This window comes from Lygodium microphyllum, chromosome 1 (assembly GCF_053477565.2).
Source record: "Lygodium microphyllum isolate KBCC chromosome 1, Lygodium_microphyllum_v1.1.10, whole genome shotgun sequence".
NCBI lineage: Eukaryota > Viridiplantae > Streptophyta > Polypodiopsida > Schizaeales > Lygodiaceae > Lygodium > Lygodium microphyllum.
The window spans coordinates 142905570-142926067 of record NC_141135.1 but is presented as its reverse complement, the minus strand read 5'-3'; the positions used below and the strand labels follow the sequence as shown (position 1 = coordinate 142926067).

The following is a 20498-nucleotide window of genomic DNA, read 5'->3' as shown; positions in this document are numbered from 1 at the left end:
AATCTAGTGTTTAACAGGTCTCAAAAGGGTGAACCTGACTGTTGGATAGCTCGCTGTGTCAATAGGTTTTAGTAGTAGTTGGTGTGATGAAATCTTATCACTAGATCTTCAAACTTTTTGGCAAGAAGTTGAGTCTCAAGGCCTAAGCCTTACTACATCTTTCAAATGCTATGACCTTTTTACTTTTGATACAAATACTATGTTACAAAAAATAAAGAAGCTTACGTATCTTCTAAGAGTTGATTATATTGGTATTGGATTATGTTAAGAGCAAAATTGCAATATATATTGTGCTTACATACAATCAAAGAGTATTTTATGTGTGTTCTTCTCTTGCATTGGAAAGATACCTATCAATCCAATACTTTACACACTCCTTTTCACACACAAGAGTGTGTGCCAATAAGAAAAAAGCATTTTCTCTATACAATATGTGTATGTGTGTCCTCTCTCTCTCTCTCTCTCTCTCTCTCTATGTCTCTATGCATATATAAGCCTTGCAATCTCTCTCTCAACTATACTACAACTACTCTCTTAAATCATGTTTGCAATTCCATTCTCAATTATAGCCTGTATAACATAGCCTTGTAATCGAGTTTATTCAGCTTAAAATAAACAATTTGGTGTTTAACATGTCTGAGAAGGGTAAACCTGACTACTACGTAGCTCAACTACATCTACTGCGTAACAAGAGTAAAAATGCTTATGTATGTTGTAAGAGTTGATTATATTGTTATTGAATTATGTCAAGAGAGAAATTGCAATGTGTATTGTGCTTACATACAATCAAAGAGTATTGAATGTGTTTTCTTCTCCAGCATTGGAAAGATGCCAATCCATGCAATACTTTACACACTCCTTTTCACACACAAGCATGTGTGCCAAAAAAAGTATCATTTTCTCTATACAATGTGTATGTGTGTCCTCTCTCTCTCTCTCTCTCTCTATATATATATATATATATATATATATATATATATATATATATATATAAGCCTTGTAATTTCTCTCAAGTATACTACAACTACTCTCTTAAATCATGTGTGCAATTCCACTCTCAATTATAGGCCACATAACATAGCCTTGTAATTAAGTTCTATGCTTGTACTAAGACGTATTGTATGATACATGCTTGAGATGTAATACAATTAGTTAGTGCATCAAAAACTAATAGGTGTTTTACATTACTTTCGAGTTGAACCTATGCCCTAGAGCACAGAGAGCTGTTCGTTCAAGGTAATTTGCACCACACATGCTTTATAAGCTTTAATACATTTTTTAAAAAATTGTAAAAGTTGTAGATTGTATAGCTTAAAAGAGTAAGAAATATTACAATTTTGTAGATTGTGTGACAAACCATCACTGATTTTAGTGCAAATCAAATGAATAATTGCTTGCCATGTGCAACAAGAGTCCAATGGAGAGCTACTAGCACACCGTCTTTAAATAGGCACACGTATATCACAAAACAACGGGCCTTTTTTGCATCACTAATTTTCTTGTGCAGCACTACAAATGTCTCGCCATAGCTTCATCTTTGCATATATGTATATTTTGGGAAGCTCAATCCCTTGCAAAGAGGGGTGAAATATCATTTGGCCCAATTCTGCCATCCTGAGATTTTCCGATAGAGAGGCAGCTACCTGCCACTAAACTGGCCCTCTTACCCTAGAAAGCTTCAATACATTTTGCCGACGATTGAAGCTATTATTATCATGATCATCTTTATTATTATTTTGTTATGTATCAACGACTAATACTATCAACGCGAGTGAAGGGATGCTACCTAGCAAAAACGAAAACAAAAATTCAGCTTTGCAAAATACAGAGAGAGAGAGAGAGAGAGAGAGATCAAAACGTAGCCTTTTTATGGGGACTTCAGAAACGGGAAGGAGAGATGGCGGAAACTCACAGGTCAGTGCACTCTTTTGAGAGAGAGAGAGAGAGAGAGAGAGAGAGAGAGAGAGCGAGCGAGCGAGCGTGCGAGAGCGGTTAACCTTTTTGAATTGCAGCCTCTGTCATTGGAGGAGCTTTTAAAGAAGCAAAAGGAAGAAGCTCTGCAACAGGCTAAGGTAATAACTTCTAGTTGTACTTGCATCCTTTGTTGTTCCCAAATTTCATATCTACTGCTACATGGTTGAACGATGATAATTCTGGTGATTGATTTGGATTGCGATTTCCGTTCAATCTTCCTTGTTTAATTAGTAGCTACTCAGTTGATCAATGGTGATTGATTTGGATTGTACTTCCTTTCAATCTTCCATGTTTCGTTAGTTGATACGTTGTTTAACATCACGTGCAAAGATCATAATTCTTGCGCAGGATCTTATGTTATAAGAGGACTGGTTCAGATCAGTGCTGAACTTGGAAAAGACCAATGATGCACCAGTACTGCTGCTGCTTTGTGTCCTTTGTATGGCTTCTGAAAGAGGCAGAGCTTGCTCAGCCTCTAATTCACGCCGTCTCCTGAGCTTTCTCTTGGTGGTACTCGGATGAGCTGTAGTACAACCAGCTGCTCTATTCAAGCCTTTGTGTCAGTTGGAGGTCGTACGGTAAAGCACAGATTGATAAAAAAAACTCAGTAGGGATAGGATAACTCAAAGAGAATGCATATTGAAGATGAAAGAATAATAATGAATAAATACAATGCTCAATGCAGCAAACACACTATGCAAGGTGAATATTGAACCTTAAACTCTAGTGTCTCTAGGACCAAGCAGAGAGTGTGAGCTAAAGAGTGTGTTGTACCTTGCACGAACCTTGAAATGTAGCAGGTAGACTCTGAAAGTGTACGACAACAGCAAACACAGATTTGGAGAGTTTGGATTAGTGCTGAACAGATCTGGGATAGCTCGAATAGTAGACAGCATACTGCTTATTACCCACTATCAGTAAGATGCAAACAACTGTTCTAAACAACCAAAATATAGTCGTAATGATGACGTAGTAGGCTAGCAATAGCTGCTGGATTGAAAACCCAAGCAGCAAATGATGTACCAACTTCACATTGGCCATGAGCAGGGTGGTTTTGTACGTTTGGTACGATACATTTTGTATGTGAATATGTACAGTATGGAATGTATACAAACATTTTAAGAATAAATTACATTGTTTCGCATGCTCATTAAAAAAATACATATAAAATTATATATAAAATCAGCCTACATACACATAAACTGTGCAGCTTAAAGAGAGAGAGAGGGAGACAGAGAGTGATAGGGAGAGAAGAGGAAATTGGAAGAGAAGGTAGGGAAAGGGAGAGGAAGAGGGAGAGGGAGAGTAGGCTTATAAAGCTTGAATGGAGGATAGAGCTCAAGAGAGAGAGATTGAAGGTGAAGGCTGATTAGTGTGATGAGATGAGATGAGAGGAGAGGCTACTACCTGGCACTTCCAGAAGTCTCATCCGGCATCTTGAGAAATTATGAAAATTTCCCAACCGTTGCTCAGTGGGTCTTTAAAGCACTTTTGGTACTCATTGACTGCTTGCTGCTTAAAATCGACTCGATTGCCTATGCCGCCTTCGACAAAGTTTATTTTTCCCTTGAAATTCGAATTTTTTGGCTAATTTTAAGCACTTCAAGGATTCAAAAATCACCACTGATTGGCGACCAGGGAATATGGCGAATCAGCCTGTCAAATCCCACGAACAGATTTGCACATCAACACAACCACAAAGAGCATGCTAAGGTGAGAGAGAAGAGTCAAGACAAGAACTTAGAACGTTTGAACTTTGAAGTGAGAAAGAGTAGAGGAGATTTGAAAGAAGAGACAACTAACAAGTTTGAAGTTACAACAATAAAAAGAGGGGCATTTTTTTGGGGAAGAAAGTGACAACTGTTACTTCAAAACAATGTTTTTAAAAAAAGTTCGGATACATAGAACTTGTACAATATTGTATGTTTGGTATTGTACATTCGATATGGTATTGTATAAAACATATTGTATGTGAATGGAATGTAACCTTGACCACAAGAAAAAAAACTTGAAGAAAAAGAGGGAGAATGAAAACTTATAGAAGGATTCATTGATTTTTTCTTACATACATCTTTTCTTGTGTTTAGATACAAAAATTGGTTGTCTCTAGGACTTATTCCATAGTGAACAATGTTTCTCATAACCTATATGAGAATCTTACAGGGATGTAAAAGCAAAATAAGAAGGGTCAGAAGTAGAAACTTGTGTATCTTGCGTCGGAGTGGATGTATTAGGTTGAATGAATGAAGTATACTATGGATATTTTTCTCCAATAGTGGGGGTCCATTGATCCTGTAACATCTTTATGCCATATTAAAAGGGAAAATGTCATGTTTGAAGTGTTTGAAGTCATCTTTCCTCTAATAGTTATTGTTTTTGATGATAAGATTTTTGATTTAGGGCCTAGGTTTCTTTAGAGAGTACCTAGCTTTGATACCATGTAAATAAATACTTGTTTATAGATAACAAACACAATTGCATGACAAAGTACTAATTGATAAAGGAACTTAGTAGGGTTAGGATAACTCAGAGATAATGATTACTAAAGATGAAAGAATGATAATGAATAAATACAATGCTCAATGCAGCAAACACACTATGTAAGGTAAATACTGAACCTTGAATTTACATGTCTCTAGGACAAGGGCAGTGAGTGTGAGTTGGAGAGTGGGTCATACCTTGCATGGATTACAAAATGGAGCAAATAGCCTTTGAAAGTGTACGGTAGCAGCAAATGTAGATCTAGAGAGTCTAGATTAGTACCAAACAGGTTTGGGATAGCTCGGATAGTAGGCAGCATATTAGAAACTGTCAATAGGATGCACAGAACTGTTGTAAACAACAAAACACGTCAGAAGTGGATACAACAATGGAAGCATAAACAAGTGCTAAAATAAATTGTTGAACATAAGACAGAAGTAAAAGTAAGAGAGAACACAGTAAAGAAGAGAACTCAAAAGAGTGCTCAAGAAATGGAATCCATATGCTAAATATGAGGTAGTTGTATATGAAGCTCATAGGTGTAGATGATGTTTGCACCCTCAAAGCATTTGGTACTCCATCAAACTTCGGGGGGAGCTTGTAGAGTTTTGTCCCTACAAGATGTGCTTTTGGAAGGGTAGACTGAATGGTGTCCTTAGGCTCAAACTTCATCCGTTGAAGCTGTCTATAAAGGGTCACTACAGGTATGGTCGAAGGGGCCTCGTACAACATTTGAAGCTTTGACCATTTGTTTGGAGATGTCTTGTAGGAGGTAACCGCTGATAGAAATTCTTTAGAAATACATCAAAGAAGAGCAGAATAGGCATGGGCATCATTTGTATCCCACGTAAACACAACTTTCTTATGGTTGTCCTCATCAAAATCTTTAGGAACTGGAAAAGGACGCTGAGGACATGAACTAGCTCCAAAAACAATGTGCCATAATCGTTGTTGCACAAACCAAGCTTTCATGACAACACTCCATGCTAGATAGTCAGGTCCATGTAACTTATCATTAGTAGAGGTGCATGGAGGAGCCATGTGGAGAGGATAAGAAGAGAAGATAGAGGAGTGAAGGTATGGAGAGAGAGAGTACAGCCAACCAAACAGCAAAGACTGCACAAGAATAGAGTTCACATGTACTAATCACAAACTAATTACATAGAATCAATTGCAGGAAAGGAAAAACAGCCAACAAATAGTGTTAGAAAGCAACAATGCTTGCAAAGGCATTAAATGTAGTAAACACAGCAGTTGGACATCAAAATACAGGTTAATCAGCAATAAAATAATGCAGAAAATCAAAAGGCAGCCTATAGAAGGCTGGAAATAGGGTGATGGATAGCAGATAATAGTCGCCAGGCTGCAGACAATGTCCAAAAGGAGGAAAAGGCAATGATCAGTAGGGGCAGACCTGTAATTAGAAAAACAGTAGTAGGAGTAGAGATCCAAAGCTCTGATACCATGTTAGAAGTGGATGCAGCAATGGAAGCATAAACAAGGGCTGAAATAAACTGTTGAACACAAGATAGAAGATAAAGAAAGAAACACGAGACAGTCATGTACAACAGTGAGTCATTGGTTGCATGGGCACTGGCACTAGCTCCTCTCTCCACCAAGATATGCGCTGGATTTGCAAGTGATGAATGACTGAATGTGGAGGAGCCCAAATAAATAGGCCAAAAAGAATGCAAATAATGCATTAGGTTGGCTAGCAATAACTGCCCAAATATGCATCATATAGGCCACAATAAAATGCCTAAAATAGCTAGTAATACTAGGCATGGCCCAGACTCACTCATGAGCTGACAATACTGCTAACAAAACATAGTAGTAATGATGATGTGCCAAGATGCTGATAGTTGCTGGACTGAAAAGTTGAAAACTTAGGCTCCAGATGGCTGGTGAGTAGTAAACACAACAGCTTGGTGACTTTGAGGTAGTGCTTGATGGCTGGAAACTGCGGCCTGATGGCTACATGGCAACAAACAATTGCTAGCTAATAGAGGAGGGTTGGATGTAGGTGCTAGTTGATGGATAGCCACCTTGAACTAAGATATCTATCGGGAAGAGGTGTGGACAACAAAGGATAGGCACCAACAATTTGCAAAACAAGGATAAGCTAAGTGGTGGGCGGCTTGTCTATTCATAGATGAGTGGTTCCTCCTAAATTAGTGTTTGGCTTACAAGACATAGATACTCTCTAGACTATGCATTGTTTGATGAAACTTTGGTTAAATTTGTAATAAAGAGCTAATTAGTTTATAATGCAATTTTTAGCTCAACACCATCTACGACCCTCCCTTATATTTTGAGTGGCTTTTTAGAATTATTGCTCTCTTGTTCATTGTCCCCTAAGAGCCATGTTATGTATAGAAGCTGGAAGGAGAGTCTAGATCACCAATGAAGTTACCTAATTTAAGCTTCCAAAGCCATGCAAAGCTGGAAAGGGGCTAGAGAAGGCAGTTCTAAGGGAAGAGACAGCAACTAAAGGTCAATTTGCAGTAGGCAACCTGATATCTACACCCATTTGAAACAATTGATGGAAGCAAAACCCTACTTTGCAGTAGGTGACCTGATATGGAGACCAATTAGTAGGCAATAGCATTTGGAGACCAATGAGAGGTAGGCAACAACATATAGCCCTATAAGGGTAGACTTCAGCTGATGTATACTTTTTGGGTAAGAAAGTTAGAGATTTCTCAACTACTGCTTCTTGTTGCATACTTGATGCATGTTTAATTTATTGAAGAAAATTGATGTTTGGAGCCTCATTTTTTGTAATTTGAGTTTTTTATCTCCCATTGGTGAGATTGTGGAGAAATTGCACAGAATATTTGGTGTTCTTTGTGTATTAGAAGTTGATTTGGGCACATATGTATGCAGTATACATGTTAGGTAGCTCCTATTGAGTTGATGTATTGCTAAATATTCATGGTGCAGCAGTCTTAGAGATCATTTGCAGATTTGGGATTGTTGTAGATGTATTTTTGGTGATATTGCTGAAGTGGGAGTCACCTGGCAGTGATGATGCATGTAATATATGTTGAAATTTTCGTTATATCACTAAAAGTCGTCCTTTCTACTACTGTACATGTACCTGGGCAATGTCAATAATACAGTGACACTAAATCTTGCTCTTATTTCTTGAAAATTTGGGCTGAAATTAGCTGAATATTCAGCTTGTTGTTTGCTATCATAAATTAGCATTGGTTTTTGGTGCATTGTTGACAAATGGCCACTAATGCTTCTAGCAGCAGTGACACTAAATCCCTCCTTGAAATCAAGAGGTTTGATGGCATTGGCTTTGATTTGTGGAAGGACAAGATGGACTGTGATGATACTCTCTTGGAAACTAAGCCTATAGCTATGGTAGATGAGAATTGGGCTAGACTCAACAAGAAGGCCATTGCATACATTAAAATGGGTGTATTTAATGATGTACTCACAAACATTAAGCGTCTTGATACAACTTATGCTGTATGGAAAAAGTTAACGGATACTTATAAAAATACAACTCCAGTGAATTAAGTACATTTGATGTGCAAGCTTGTGAACATGGAGTTGGATGAGTCTAAGCCAATATCTGAGCATTTGAGTGCTTTCACAGGGATTTTGAGTCAGTTGTAAGACTCTTGTTTGTAGCCCTTCAGTGATAAATTGAAGACTATTTTCTTGTTGATGACTTCGCTTGATAGCTAGGAGGTTTTGGTTGTTTCACTTAGCAACACTACTTTAACCTTTGATGGTGTTAGGGGCTCTATCCTCAACAAGTAGATTAGAAGAAAGTCCAGTGGAGAAAACAGTGGTTCAGTCCATCATTTGAGAGGTAGGTCAAAGAAGAGAGGTAATGCAGTAAATAAAGGCAAAAGTAGGAGTAAAAGCAAGGGCAAACAATAGGATGTTAGTTGCTGTCAATGTGGGCATAAAGGTCATAAAAAGCTTGATTGCCAGTACTATAAGAAATAGCAAGAAAGAAAGAAACAATAGGGAAAGAAAAAGAAGGATGACAAGAAAAATGATGACTGCTCTTCCTCAAAAGAAGTTGCAAAGGCAAACGTTGCATCTAGTGTGGTCATTGAAAAACTTTCTGGCACTGGAGAGATACTCGTTGCAGCCTCATGCAATGATGTAGATGTTATGGTAATATCAGATGATATGCACATCACCAAAAAGGAGGTGATTGATGCCTTACTTTTAGCCCATGATGGGCTGTCCCAATCATGGATAGTGGACAATGGTTCCTCTTTTATTGTTACTTCCTCTTTGCAGTTGTGTTCTACATAGATTGTAGGTTGCCTGGGCAAGGTTTACTTGGGAAACAACTATGCAGATGAGATAGAGGGTGTAGGTACCATTCACTTGGTCCTTGAAAACGGCCAAGTGCTGATTTTACAGGATGTTAGATATGTACCTAGCATAAAGAAAAGTCTACTGTTAGTTGGGCAGTTTGATGCAAGAGGGTATTTTATACCTTTGGTGGTGGATCTTGGAAGGTTAACAAGGGCTCTATGCTGATTGTTAAAGGCAACGAAAAGGGGACTTTGTATTATTTGCATTGTAAAGCATTACCTGACAAGTTCTTGGCTGTGGTTGAAGTTCATTTACAGGTGGAACTTTGGTATAAAAGACTTGGCCATATGAGCCAAAAAGGCCTTCAGGTTCTCTCCTCTTTAGGGAGATTTGATGTAAAAGGCTTTGGTATTGAATTTTGTAATGATTGCATATATGGACAAGTTAAAACATGTGAAGTCTCCTTATTACTCTGGTGTCGTTAAGAAGTGCTCTTGATTTAGTACACTTTGATGTGTTTACTATGCTTGTTAATTCATATGGGGTTGCATGGTACTTTGTCACTTTTATTGATGATTTCAGTAGAAAGTCTTGGGTGTATGTGTTAAAGAGCAAAAAGGAAGTGTTGGATGTTTTTAAAAGGTTTCATGCTTTTGTTACCATATAAAAATGGCTTAAGTTAAAAGCTGTAAGAATGGATAATGTGGGAGAGTATGTTTCTAATGAATTCAAAAAGTTTTGTGAGATGCATGGCATTAAGAGGAAGTTGACAACCCCTTATAATCTTGCATCAAATGGCATGGCTGAAAGATATAATCATACAGTTTGTGAGAGAGTCAGATGCATATTGTCCACAACTAATCTCCCGCAACAGTTCTAGGAAGAGACTCTTAAAACTGCAGTTCATGTGTGCAATCGCTCTTCAAATCGTGCATTGGAAAATGGCATTACGTGTAGATTAGAGGACCAAACTAGACATGAAATCCATCAAGGGCATTTTCATGGGATATGGAGATGAGGGAGAGATGGGTTATAGAGTTTGGCTTCCTCAGGGTAGGAAGATAGTACATAGCCGAGACGTAGTATTTAATGAGGAAAAATTGTTGAAACATGCTACACAGGGTGACCTTGACAAAAGAAGGTCAAATTTCAGCATGAACAGCCAGCAATTTAGTAGGCATTAGGTGAAGATTTTGTTCCTTTTGATGCTGAAAATGAGTAGCAACCCATTGTGCTACAACCGGAAGATAATGGATAACAAATAGATGCATAGGATGGAATAGGACAGCAAGAAGAACATATTGAAAACAGGGTATAGCAGCAAGGAAATGCTGAAAATTAGCCACCTGCTGATGGTGTGCACATACTTGAGGACGTAGGCCCATTGCTTGACAATATAGATCATTGGGTAAGAAGATCTATACGTGCCAGAAGGCAGCCACAGAGGTTTCAAGCATCTTTGGATTGCATTTTATTGACTGATGAGGATGAGCCTTTGACATTTAGAGAGGCACAGTCATGTGAAAACAAGAGAAAGTGGGAGCCTGTTGTGTAGAAAGAGATGAAGTCTCTATATGCAAATAACACATGGGAGCTTGTACTTTTGCCCAAGGATAGGAAAGCTATTCCTAATAAATGCATTTACAAGGTGAAATGTATTGATGGGAAGCCCAAGTACAAGGCGCAGTTGATTGCTAAGGGCTATACATAGAAGGAAGGCATAGATTTCCAGGAGGTCTTTTCACCGGTGGTAAAGATGACTACCCTCCATGTTTTGTTTACTCTCACTGCATCCTTGGATTTGATGGATGTGAAGATTGCTTTTCTTCATGGTGACTTGGATAAAGAGTTGTATATGAAACAACCAGAAAGTTTTGCTATTCTAGGGAAATAGCATTTGGTTTGTAAGTTGAAATGCAGCTTATATGGGCTGAAGCAAGCTCCTAGACAGTGGTACAAAAAGTTTGATACCTTCATGCTGAACCATGGATTTAGATGCAGTCATGCAGATCACTGCTTATACACTTAAAAGGTTGACGATGGAAGTCTTATTGTGTTGGTCTTATATGTGGATGACATGCTGATATAGAAAAGCATGAGTACTTTGAATGATCTTAAAAGGTAGTTGAGTTAAGCTTTCTCATTGAAAGATTTGGGGGAAGCTGAACACATTTTGGGCATGTGCATTAAAAGAGATAAGAGAGCAGTACTTGTAGTTTCTCTCACAGGACAATAATATTAGCAAAGTAGTTGACAGGTTTAATATGACTGATGCTAAGCCTCTTGGTGTGCCTTTACTGCCACATACAAAGCTTAGCAAAGTTGATTGCCCAAAGGATGATGTAGTTGCTAGTGCTATGAAGGGCATATCTTATGCATCAACTTGTGGATCTTTGATGTATGCTATGGTTGCAACTCGCCCTGACATTACTCATGGAGTGGGATTTGTTAGTAGATTCATGTCTAACCTTGGAAAGCCACATTAGGAAGTAGTGAAATGTATCTTCAGATACTTAGAAGATACAAAAGAGAAGTGTGTATGCTATGGAAAGGGTACACTAGAGTTGCAGGGATTCCCGTGATTCGGACATGGCATGGGATCTTGACATTAGGAAATCTACTAGTGGGTATGCCTTTACTTCGGCTGGTAGGGCTATCTCTTGGTGTTCAAGGTTGTAGAAAATTGTGGTATCGAGTACTACTACTATTGAGGTTGAAATTTGAATATATTTTAACCACAAAAGCTTTTAAGGAAGCTATTTGGCTTGGTTGTTTGGTCAAGGGTTTTGGTCTTTCTTCACGTATTCCAATGCTTAGTTGTGATAGCTAGAGTGCAATATGTCTGGCTAAAAATGCTATGTTCCATGCACGTATCAAACACAGATATTTGGTATCACTTCATTCGATAGGTCTTGGATGATAGTCTTGTCACATTAACTAAGATCAAAACCCAAGATAACCTTGCAGATGTTTTTACTAAGAGCCTTGCAAAGGTTGAGTATGAGCATTGCATCCGATTAGTGGAACTTGGTTAGCTTAAAGGTACCACTTCGAGCCTTTAAGTGGGAGGTTGTTGGCTATAAAGTCTCTTCGTCCCAGGCGGGGGGCATGCAACCCTCATTACCACCATAGGAAGCCCTGACCAACGTCTCTGATGGTGTAGACAGGGTACCGTCCCTTTCTATACACCTTTCCCCCTTTCCGGTCTATCCTTTTGAGGATGAGCCTTGTCTCACTCCATGACCACCAGTCCGCGTAACTTAGCATGAGCCAAGATTTGCTAATGGCTGGATGAACATCATTATGGGGACCATCCCTCTACAACAAACACTGCATGCCTCACCCCTCCCCTTCTCGTCATATGCGCTTGATAACCCACACTATAATCCCTTCCATGCGAATTGTGTATCATCACAATCTGATACACCTATCTCTACGTTCGCTCTCTCATTCTCAACACTTCTACTTGCACTTCTGTCTCACACTTCCATTGCGCACTCCCCCCTTCAGCCACCACATCTCAAATTAACTTTCCAAAAAAAAAAAAAAAAAAGTTCAATGTGGTTCCATCTACCTTTGTAGGGCTTGGTAGCCCATTGGGCAGTTAATGAGCACCCTTTGTTCGATGCCCTATCTTGTCTGGGGTGACTAATTGGACTCCCTTAGTAAGATAACCATTGCCTCTGTAGTCTTGGTAGGCTGTTGGGCAGCCACCATGCACCCTTTGTCTGATGCCTTGGTTGCTTTTGGGGTGGGATGCCTTGGGTAAACACTCCGTTGCTTTGCCCTAGGGCATTTTATACACTCTTACATTCATTTACAACATTCATTCACTTCAAAGTTTCTTTCTCTATGTTTGTCTTTGTGTTTGTGTTTTGCATTTTGCGTTTTGCATTTAGGGTTTGGGTTTTACTTGTCACTGTTTGAGTCTTTGTGTTTCAGTCTTGGTCGTACATGCTGTGTTTTCTTAGTGCAAAACCTAGCATATCTTCATAGCCGGTTCCCCTCACATTGTGGAGTTGTCTCTCTTTCTCTGTCTCACACTTTTGCTATATTTCTCTCTTGTGTTCTCTATCTTTTAATTTCATGGTGATAATTGATCTAGTTGGCTAGTTCAGGATATTGTCGTTCTCACATCCTTCCCAATTGGCTGTGCTTTCATCTTGTGGTGGGTGTTCCTATTCTAGTGTTAATGCCACCTCCTATAGTTTTGGAACACTGCGTCATCACACCTGTGGTTGGACAATATAGCTTGGAGTTGTTGCTTAGTAAAAATATGCAAACATGTATGGGGGAGTTGGTTGATACTTTGGAGTGTGCACATGATAGAGGCATAGTAAACGGAGATATTCGGATGGCAAATATACCGATTGTTGGAGATCAATTTATCATTGTGGACTGGGGATATGCTATGCCTTTACATGAATCTGTCAGCTATGCAGGCACTACACATTTTGCATCTGCAAGGGTTCTCAAGATGCTAAAGGAAGGGCATCATGTTTTTTTTGTTGAAGTTTTTGATGATTTGGCTTCATTGGTACAGAGTTTGTATGCACTTTCACGGCTTGATTACATGCGTGTGCAAAAGGCCTTGATAGAACTTGACAATGTTTTAGGCAGGGGAAGCATTTTTGGGCTATCTGCACAATTTCCAGCTTGTCCAAAGTTGCATTTCAGTCTATAGCCCATATACACCTTGTATTTTTGTTGGAAAATGACAGCCAACTATGGAGGACAGAAAAGAGAGACAATGAGAGTGCGTTGAAGCAAAAGAGTAGGGTGTATTTGCTGAACTGAAGAATGAGAATGAAAGGTACAAGATCGGTCTAAGATAGACCTAGCTCTAACTCAACTAGAGCTAATTGACTCAAACATAACTCTAAAAGTGGTGACACAACTAATAACTTTAGTTGTATTCACACTAAGAACCGAAAAAGAACTAAAGACTTAAACATTGGGCATTGTCCATAGAATTGGAAAATTCTAACACCCCCTTGTAGTGTCAATTTGGTAAAGTATAGGAATGATCGATCAATCACCAAAGGGTAGCAAGTTTAAGGACTTGCGAAAAGTCTTAAACTTCTCACGAGGTAGTGCCTTGGTGAAAATGTATTGAACATTTTCTTGTGTAGGAACACATATCAAGCTAATCTTTCTTGCATAGCATCTCTCTTTGACATAATAGTAATGCACCTCAATATGTTTCGTGCGAGCATGAAACACAAGATTTCGTGCCATTGCAATAACATCTTGGTTGTTAGAAAGAATGGGTGTAGGACCCTCCAATGGTAAATGTATATTAGCCAACAATTTGCGCAACCATGCCCATTCCATTGTTGCCGTTAAGGCTGCCCTGTACTAAGCCTCACAGGATGAGGTAGCCGTTGTAGGTTGTTTCTTGCTTAGCCATGAAATGCACGAACAACCCAAAAAAAAACAATGTCCACTAGTAGACTGCCTAGTGTTTGCATCACGAGCCCAATCTGAATCATTGTAAGCCTATAATTGCAAGTCTTCCCCCTGGGAAATAATAATGCATGTGATCGAGTATCTTGCAAGTATCTGAAGTTCTACTTAATAGCTTGCCAATGTATAGTTCGTGGGCTATGCATATACCTGCTCACCTAAGATACTATATACTGAATATCAGGGCGCGTGTTGCAAAGATAAATAAGACAGTCAATAGGCTATAAATTGCAACATCAGACATCTCTTCATCATCATGCATAGACAGCTTTAAGCCTGGCTCCATAGGAGTGCACATAGGTTTGCAATCTTACATATTAAACCTATGTAACAACTTATCCACATACTGTGACAGTGACATCATGATATCAGGTTGATTTTGGGTGAACTGAATCCCCAAATAATTGTGCAGACAGCATGTATCTGAGATAGCAAATGTTTTAATTCAGCCTTGAAATGTGCAATTTTTGCTTATGAAGGTTCAGTGAGCAGCATGTCATCTACATAAAGAATGATAATCAGCAAGTCCCCCCCCATCATTCTTAATGTATAGAGTGGGAGTAGTTGGACTACTTTTGAACCCTTTGCTGGCCAAATATGTATCAATTTTAGAGTACCATGCACGAGGAACTTGTTTGAGACCATAAAGAGCTTTGTTTAACTTGCATACCATGTGCTCTTTCCCCTTAACCACAAACCTTGGATGTTGTGACACATAAACATCCTCATGCAAATCCCCATTCAAGAATGCTGTCTTAATGTCTAAGTGATGTGCCTTCCAACCATATTTTGTAGCCATAGCAATTACACATCTCACCGTACTCATATAGGATGTAGGAGCAAAAGTCTCTTCATAATCTATGCCCTTCTTATGTGCATGATCTTTTGATACCAACCGTGCTTTGTACTTGTCAATGGTACAATTAGCCTTGCGTTTGAGTTTAAAAACCTGGGTTGTGCCAATTGCCTTCTTGTCAAGTGGTAAATCCACAAGATCTCATGTAAAGTTAGTGGCAATAGAGTCTAGCTTATCTTACATGGCTTGTATCCGATGTACATCTTGTTGAGCTTCGTCCAAGGAAGTAGGCTCATCATCATCCAATAGTAATCTCATAAATACATGCTCATCACAATCATCTACTTTCGTAAAATCAGCCAAATGGGCTCCCCTTGTATCATGTGCTACATGTCTAGCAGCCCTTCTAGTGTGTTGAGCTAAAGGAGCATCCATTTTACTCTCTTGGAGAGTTTGTAACAGCCATGTCGGGACTGTTTTTGCTGCATTTACAGCAGCCCTTTCATGCTGTATTGCATCTTCCACTGCATGTGGCAAACCATCATTAATATCTTGCTGTTCAGGCGCGTATGGTGCAGCAACAGCTTGCTGTATTATGTCTGTCCGGCCATTTACACTAGGCACAGACTCCAAAGAAAGTGACAAGACATCCTCAAAGACATCACCAATGTCATGGGTGATTGACATTTGAAATTGATCATGTGAAAATGCAGCATTTGCAGCGAATATGACATCCCTATTGACAAAAACTTTCTTTGTGCGTGGGTTATACAAGCTATAGCCTTTGCTTTCTGAATTGTAGCTTGTAAATATGCATTTTACAGCCTTGCTATCATGCTTTCCATGAAGCTCTTGTGGAACATGTGCATAGGCTATGTAACCAAACACCTAAAACTAGTCAACCTTGGGTTTCTTGCCATGCCAAGCTTTGAACGGGGTGATCGTCTTTAGTGCCTTAGTGGGTGCACAATTCAACCCATGATTTGTACATTGAAGGCCTTCTAACCACAATTTATGAGGCATTCCCTTGCTTTTCAGCATACAACGAGTCATCTCCATAAGAGTGCAATTCTTCCTTTTAGCAACACCATTCTGCTGAGTCGTCATTCTAACAGTGGCTTGATGCGTAATGCCATGATCAAGCAAATATGTCTCAAAAGCACAAGACATGTATCCCCCCCACCCTCCAAAAAAAAAAATAAAAATAAAAAAATCCGTGCGAAGTGTGTGCACTTTTAAGTCAATTTCAGCCTCAAGCTTCGAACAAGATGTTTAAAATGCATAAACACATCAGATTTTGCTTTCAGGCCTTACACCCATGTATACCGAGAGTAGTCATCAATAAATGTAACAAAGTAAATATGACCTCCAAGTGCACGTGTCCTCATGGAACCACAAACATTAGAGTGAATAAGCTACAATTTTCGGACAGCATGCATTGCACTATCCTTTTTGAAGGAAAATATGTGCATCTTGCCCCAAATACATCCCTCGCATGCATGAGGAGGTGGAGTCTCCACTGGAGGCAATGCATTGACCGTTTGACATCTTTGAAGGGTCATCAAACTCCCAAAACTCATATGTCCATAGCGGGCATGCTATAGCTCTGCATTCTGCATAGCGGGCGATAGAGTAGTGACTGCTCGTGCATCATGAGATTGTGCATCATAGGTATCCAACAAAAACATACCCTTATACAAGGTTTGAGACAACTTGAGTACATAATCCATCTCCTTGTCTCTGACAATGCATTTTTCATCCTCAAAGATGATGTGAAAGCCAATCTTGTTAAAAGTAGAGATAGACAACAAGTTCTTCGAATGCCAGTCACAAACAAGATATCTAGAAGCATAAAGTCAGAACCATCTGTAGCAATAATAGCGATTGTTCCAATGCCACAAATATCATAAATGTTGTTGTTTCACATGTAACGCGCTTCCCAGTAAGGGTTGAATGCAAAGAGGAAAACAAACATTTCTTAGAAGTGATGTGCTCTGAAGCTCGATTGTCAAAATACCATGTTTGCTGTGTTTCAATAGCATTAAATACTGAATCAACCATTGAAGAACTATAAATGCAAGTAAAAAATGCACAATTCTTATTCACAAAGTTGGTTGAAGCATCACCATTGGTAGATTTATTGGCTGATGTCTCTTGGACAGTCAAATCGGAGTCATTTTCTTCTCTTTGGCTCTTACGACATTCATCAATATAGTGACCTGGCCTCTTGCAAGAATGACATTTCCCCTTCTTTTTAGACTTTCTATGTCTTTGACAGCCTTATTTGATGGCTGTCCAGCATCACCCTTTTGCTAATTTTTTGCATTTTGCTTGACTTTCCCTTTTCCTTTGAACTTGGAAAGCATAGTCATATCTCTTGAATGCAATGCAACATTTTTCCGAGTTTATTCCTCTTGCAACAAGGGCCTTCTAACTCTACAAATGTAAGGAGCTGTTGCTCCCCCCTCAAAGACAACATCAAAGAGGTATGGAAACCAAGATATGACTTTGGAAGAGAGTTCAGTGTGATGTTTACCAATTCAACACCTTGAATGATTTCATCCACATTGAGTAGCTACTCGCGTAGATCTTGTATGTGTGTAAGGTGATTTGTCATGCTATCACCCTCATCTATGTTTACATTGGCCAACTCTCTACGGGGATAAGAAATTCTAGCCTTGTTACATGTTGCAAACATATGCTCAAGTACATCCCATGCTGATTTTGAGGTCTTACAAGACGAGATGCATGGAATGATCGATCTTTTCATTGACAAGGCAATCAAAGAAAGTGCCTATGTATCTTTTGAAACCCATCTTCTTTGATCCTCGATAGGAGTGGGAGGAGGGGCAGCAGTACTAACAGCCTGTCCTCTAGTGTTATGCTAAGGTGCAAGACCTCCTAGTGGTTGCAAATCACTTGTAACATAGTCCTGCAAGTCCTTCGTTACAAGAAGGTTGCGGACCATAAAACTCCACAACGGGTGGTTTGATCCATCAAGTTTGTCTCCAAGTTAGGACACCAAGGATGTTGCTTTGATCATTAGTCCAGCCAAATACTTCTCTGTTGAAGTATAGATTGTACTCCTTAGAGTATCAAAAATCCCCTCAGGATTATGCAAGAAGTACCAAATTGTCACACAAATACCAAAGTGTGGCCAATTTGACCCAAGAAATAACAGCAATGCACTGCTGTACCACACTTACCTCATAATGCTTGTCCTCAAAAGTACAAATTACAGCAACTTAATACCGATTCTTACCAAAATTTATTGAAATTTTCAAAATTTTTTTGCTCAATCTGACTATAATAGCAATTAAATGTTGCTGTACTGCTTGTTTGCTGCCTTGGAATGTATATTAGGCAAAAGCTCCAAATTTATTCCTAAAGTTTCAAAGAAATTGGAGAAATTTGTACCTTACAGCTTGAATTTCTATAGTAATGTCACCTTGGGGTGGGTGCCAACAGCGAACAGCAGCTAGAATTTGCCTCATGATATGTGTTGGAGCCTCTAGGACAAAAAGCCCCAAATTTCTTGCACAAATATCGATGAAATAATGTAGTGTTGGTGTTTTCAATGAAAATTTGCATGTGGCATTGCAAATTAGGCCAAAGCCCCAAAATTTTTGGCGGGAATGTCAAAGAAATTGTGAAATTCCTTCGAATTGGTTGTCAATTTAAAGTCTGGGAGCGAAAATTGACAAAAGTCCCAAATATTGGGTAGTAGGAGCTGAGATTTAGAAAGAGATGGCCAAAATGGATAGGAAATTGTAGAAATTTTGAAAATACCCCAAATCAGAAAATTAGGGTTTCCACACTTTTTACGGTTTGCAGAAAATCACAGGCAAGATTGAGAATATGGCGGGCAGAGGTGATAAAATAAGGGGTAAGGCTAAAAACAGCAGCAGCTCCTCTAAAATGGTAGTTCCTCGGGTTGTGTATGGGACTGCGCATAGGGCTACACGCAGGCTGAAAACAGCAGTAGCTCGTCCTTCTCTTTCTCGGGCAGATAGTTGGCTGACAAGAATAGGACCTTAGGCGGGGCGGCACCGGTTGATGATGGCTGAATTGAATCCGCATGTAGAACTTTGCTCTGATACCAAATGTTGGAAGATGACAGCCAGCCATGGAGGAGAGAAAATGTTGGAAGATGACAACGAGCCATGGAGGAGAGAAAAGAGAGACAATGAGAGTGTGCTAAAGCAAAAGAGCAGAGTGTACTTGTTGAACTAAAAGAATGAGAATGAAAGGTACCAGATAGGTCTAAGACAGTCCTAGCTCTAACTCGTCTAGAGTTAATTGACTCTAACTCTAAGAGTGGTGACACAACTTATAACTTTAGTTGCGTTCACACTAAGAACTGAAAAAGGACCAAAGACTAAAACATTGGGCTTTTCCCATAGAATAGGCAAATTCTAACAATTTTGCAGTGCAGCCTCTATTTCCAGTAGTGTTTGGCCTTCTTGCCTCCCATTCTCTCCGCTCTTTATAGCTGACATCATCAACTCTATTGTACAATAGTTAGACGGGGCTGAAGACCTCATATTCGGATCACTTTCTCCATCTTATAGGTTTTTCAAAGGACATCTATGTAGACCATGATGATTGGTGGGATTGTGGGGATTGGGATCACGATGACCATTGAAGTTATGACCAAGACCGTGAAGATTGGTGTTCACCAAGCCGTGACCATGATGATCATTGTTTAGACTACCAAGATAGACACAGTGATAGTGTTACGGATTGTAGAATGGATTGTGACTAGGTTCCTTCGACCACCTTCATATCTTTCTCTCACTTCTCAATCTTTTGAGATCACCAGTCAAAGATTGGCCATTATGGCATCCCCTTTGCATGTGCTTGTTCTAGTTTCACTTCTCGCATCAGAAAAGATTAATGACATGAACTATCTTTGATGCTCGTGCAAAGTAGAGTGCATCCTTGACACGCCTGACCTTTGGGATTTCATGAGAGTCCTTGTTTTCCGACCTATTGTGGACTCTTACGTTGCAGACCGTAGACTTGATAGATTTATGGGATCAGCTAAATGCCAAAGCTTGCTTTTTTCTTTTTTTGAATTGTGTAGATTCTATGCTCCTGCACGTAAGATGCACCCGCATTGTCGCAGAGATCGAGAAGAGATTGGCATCTCTTTACCAGTTCAGTACATTTAGGCATCACATAACCCTTGAATTGAATCTTCAATAGCCCTATGTCACAGATTCCCCTACAATGAAGGACCGCATGCCTATGATGGAGGAGATTTAGGATGAGCTTGCATCCTTTAGTAAGATCGTGTCTTGGAGGACCTTGCTGTGATACTTCTTAGATCTTGCATCATTGAAGTATTATGTGTTCTACACTAGTCTTCTCACCTCTTGTATAAGAAATACTATCACTTGGAGGAGCTAGTCCCAATAGAGTAAAGAAATAACACAAAAACATAAATAAAAGTGTATGGCAAAGCATAAACTCAAGAGAATCAACT

General features: G+C 39.3%; 1 protein-coding gene across 2 annotated transcripts in view; it reads left to right on the top strand.

Annotated features, from left to right (window-relative positions):
* Nucleotides 1-1508: 1508 nt before the first annotated feature.
* LOC148041760 (P-loop containing nucleoside triphosphate hydrolases superfamily protein) overlaps nt 1509-20498 on the top strand; it is a 113627-nt gene continuing 94637 nt past the window's right edge. The window contains exons 1-2 of one of the 2 annotated variants that reach the window (XM_087682225.1): nt 1509-1914; nt 2013-2072. Coding sequence is in view for 1 of the 2 variants with exons in the window: in XM_087682220.1 (XP_087538346.1) it covers nt 1780-1914; nt 2013-2072 (195 nt within the window). In the remaining variant the exon portion in view is untranslated. The remainder of the gene's footprint in view (nt 1915-2012; nt 2073-20498) is intronic. The other variant, XM_087682220.1, reaches the window with a different exon arrangement.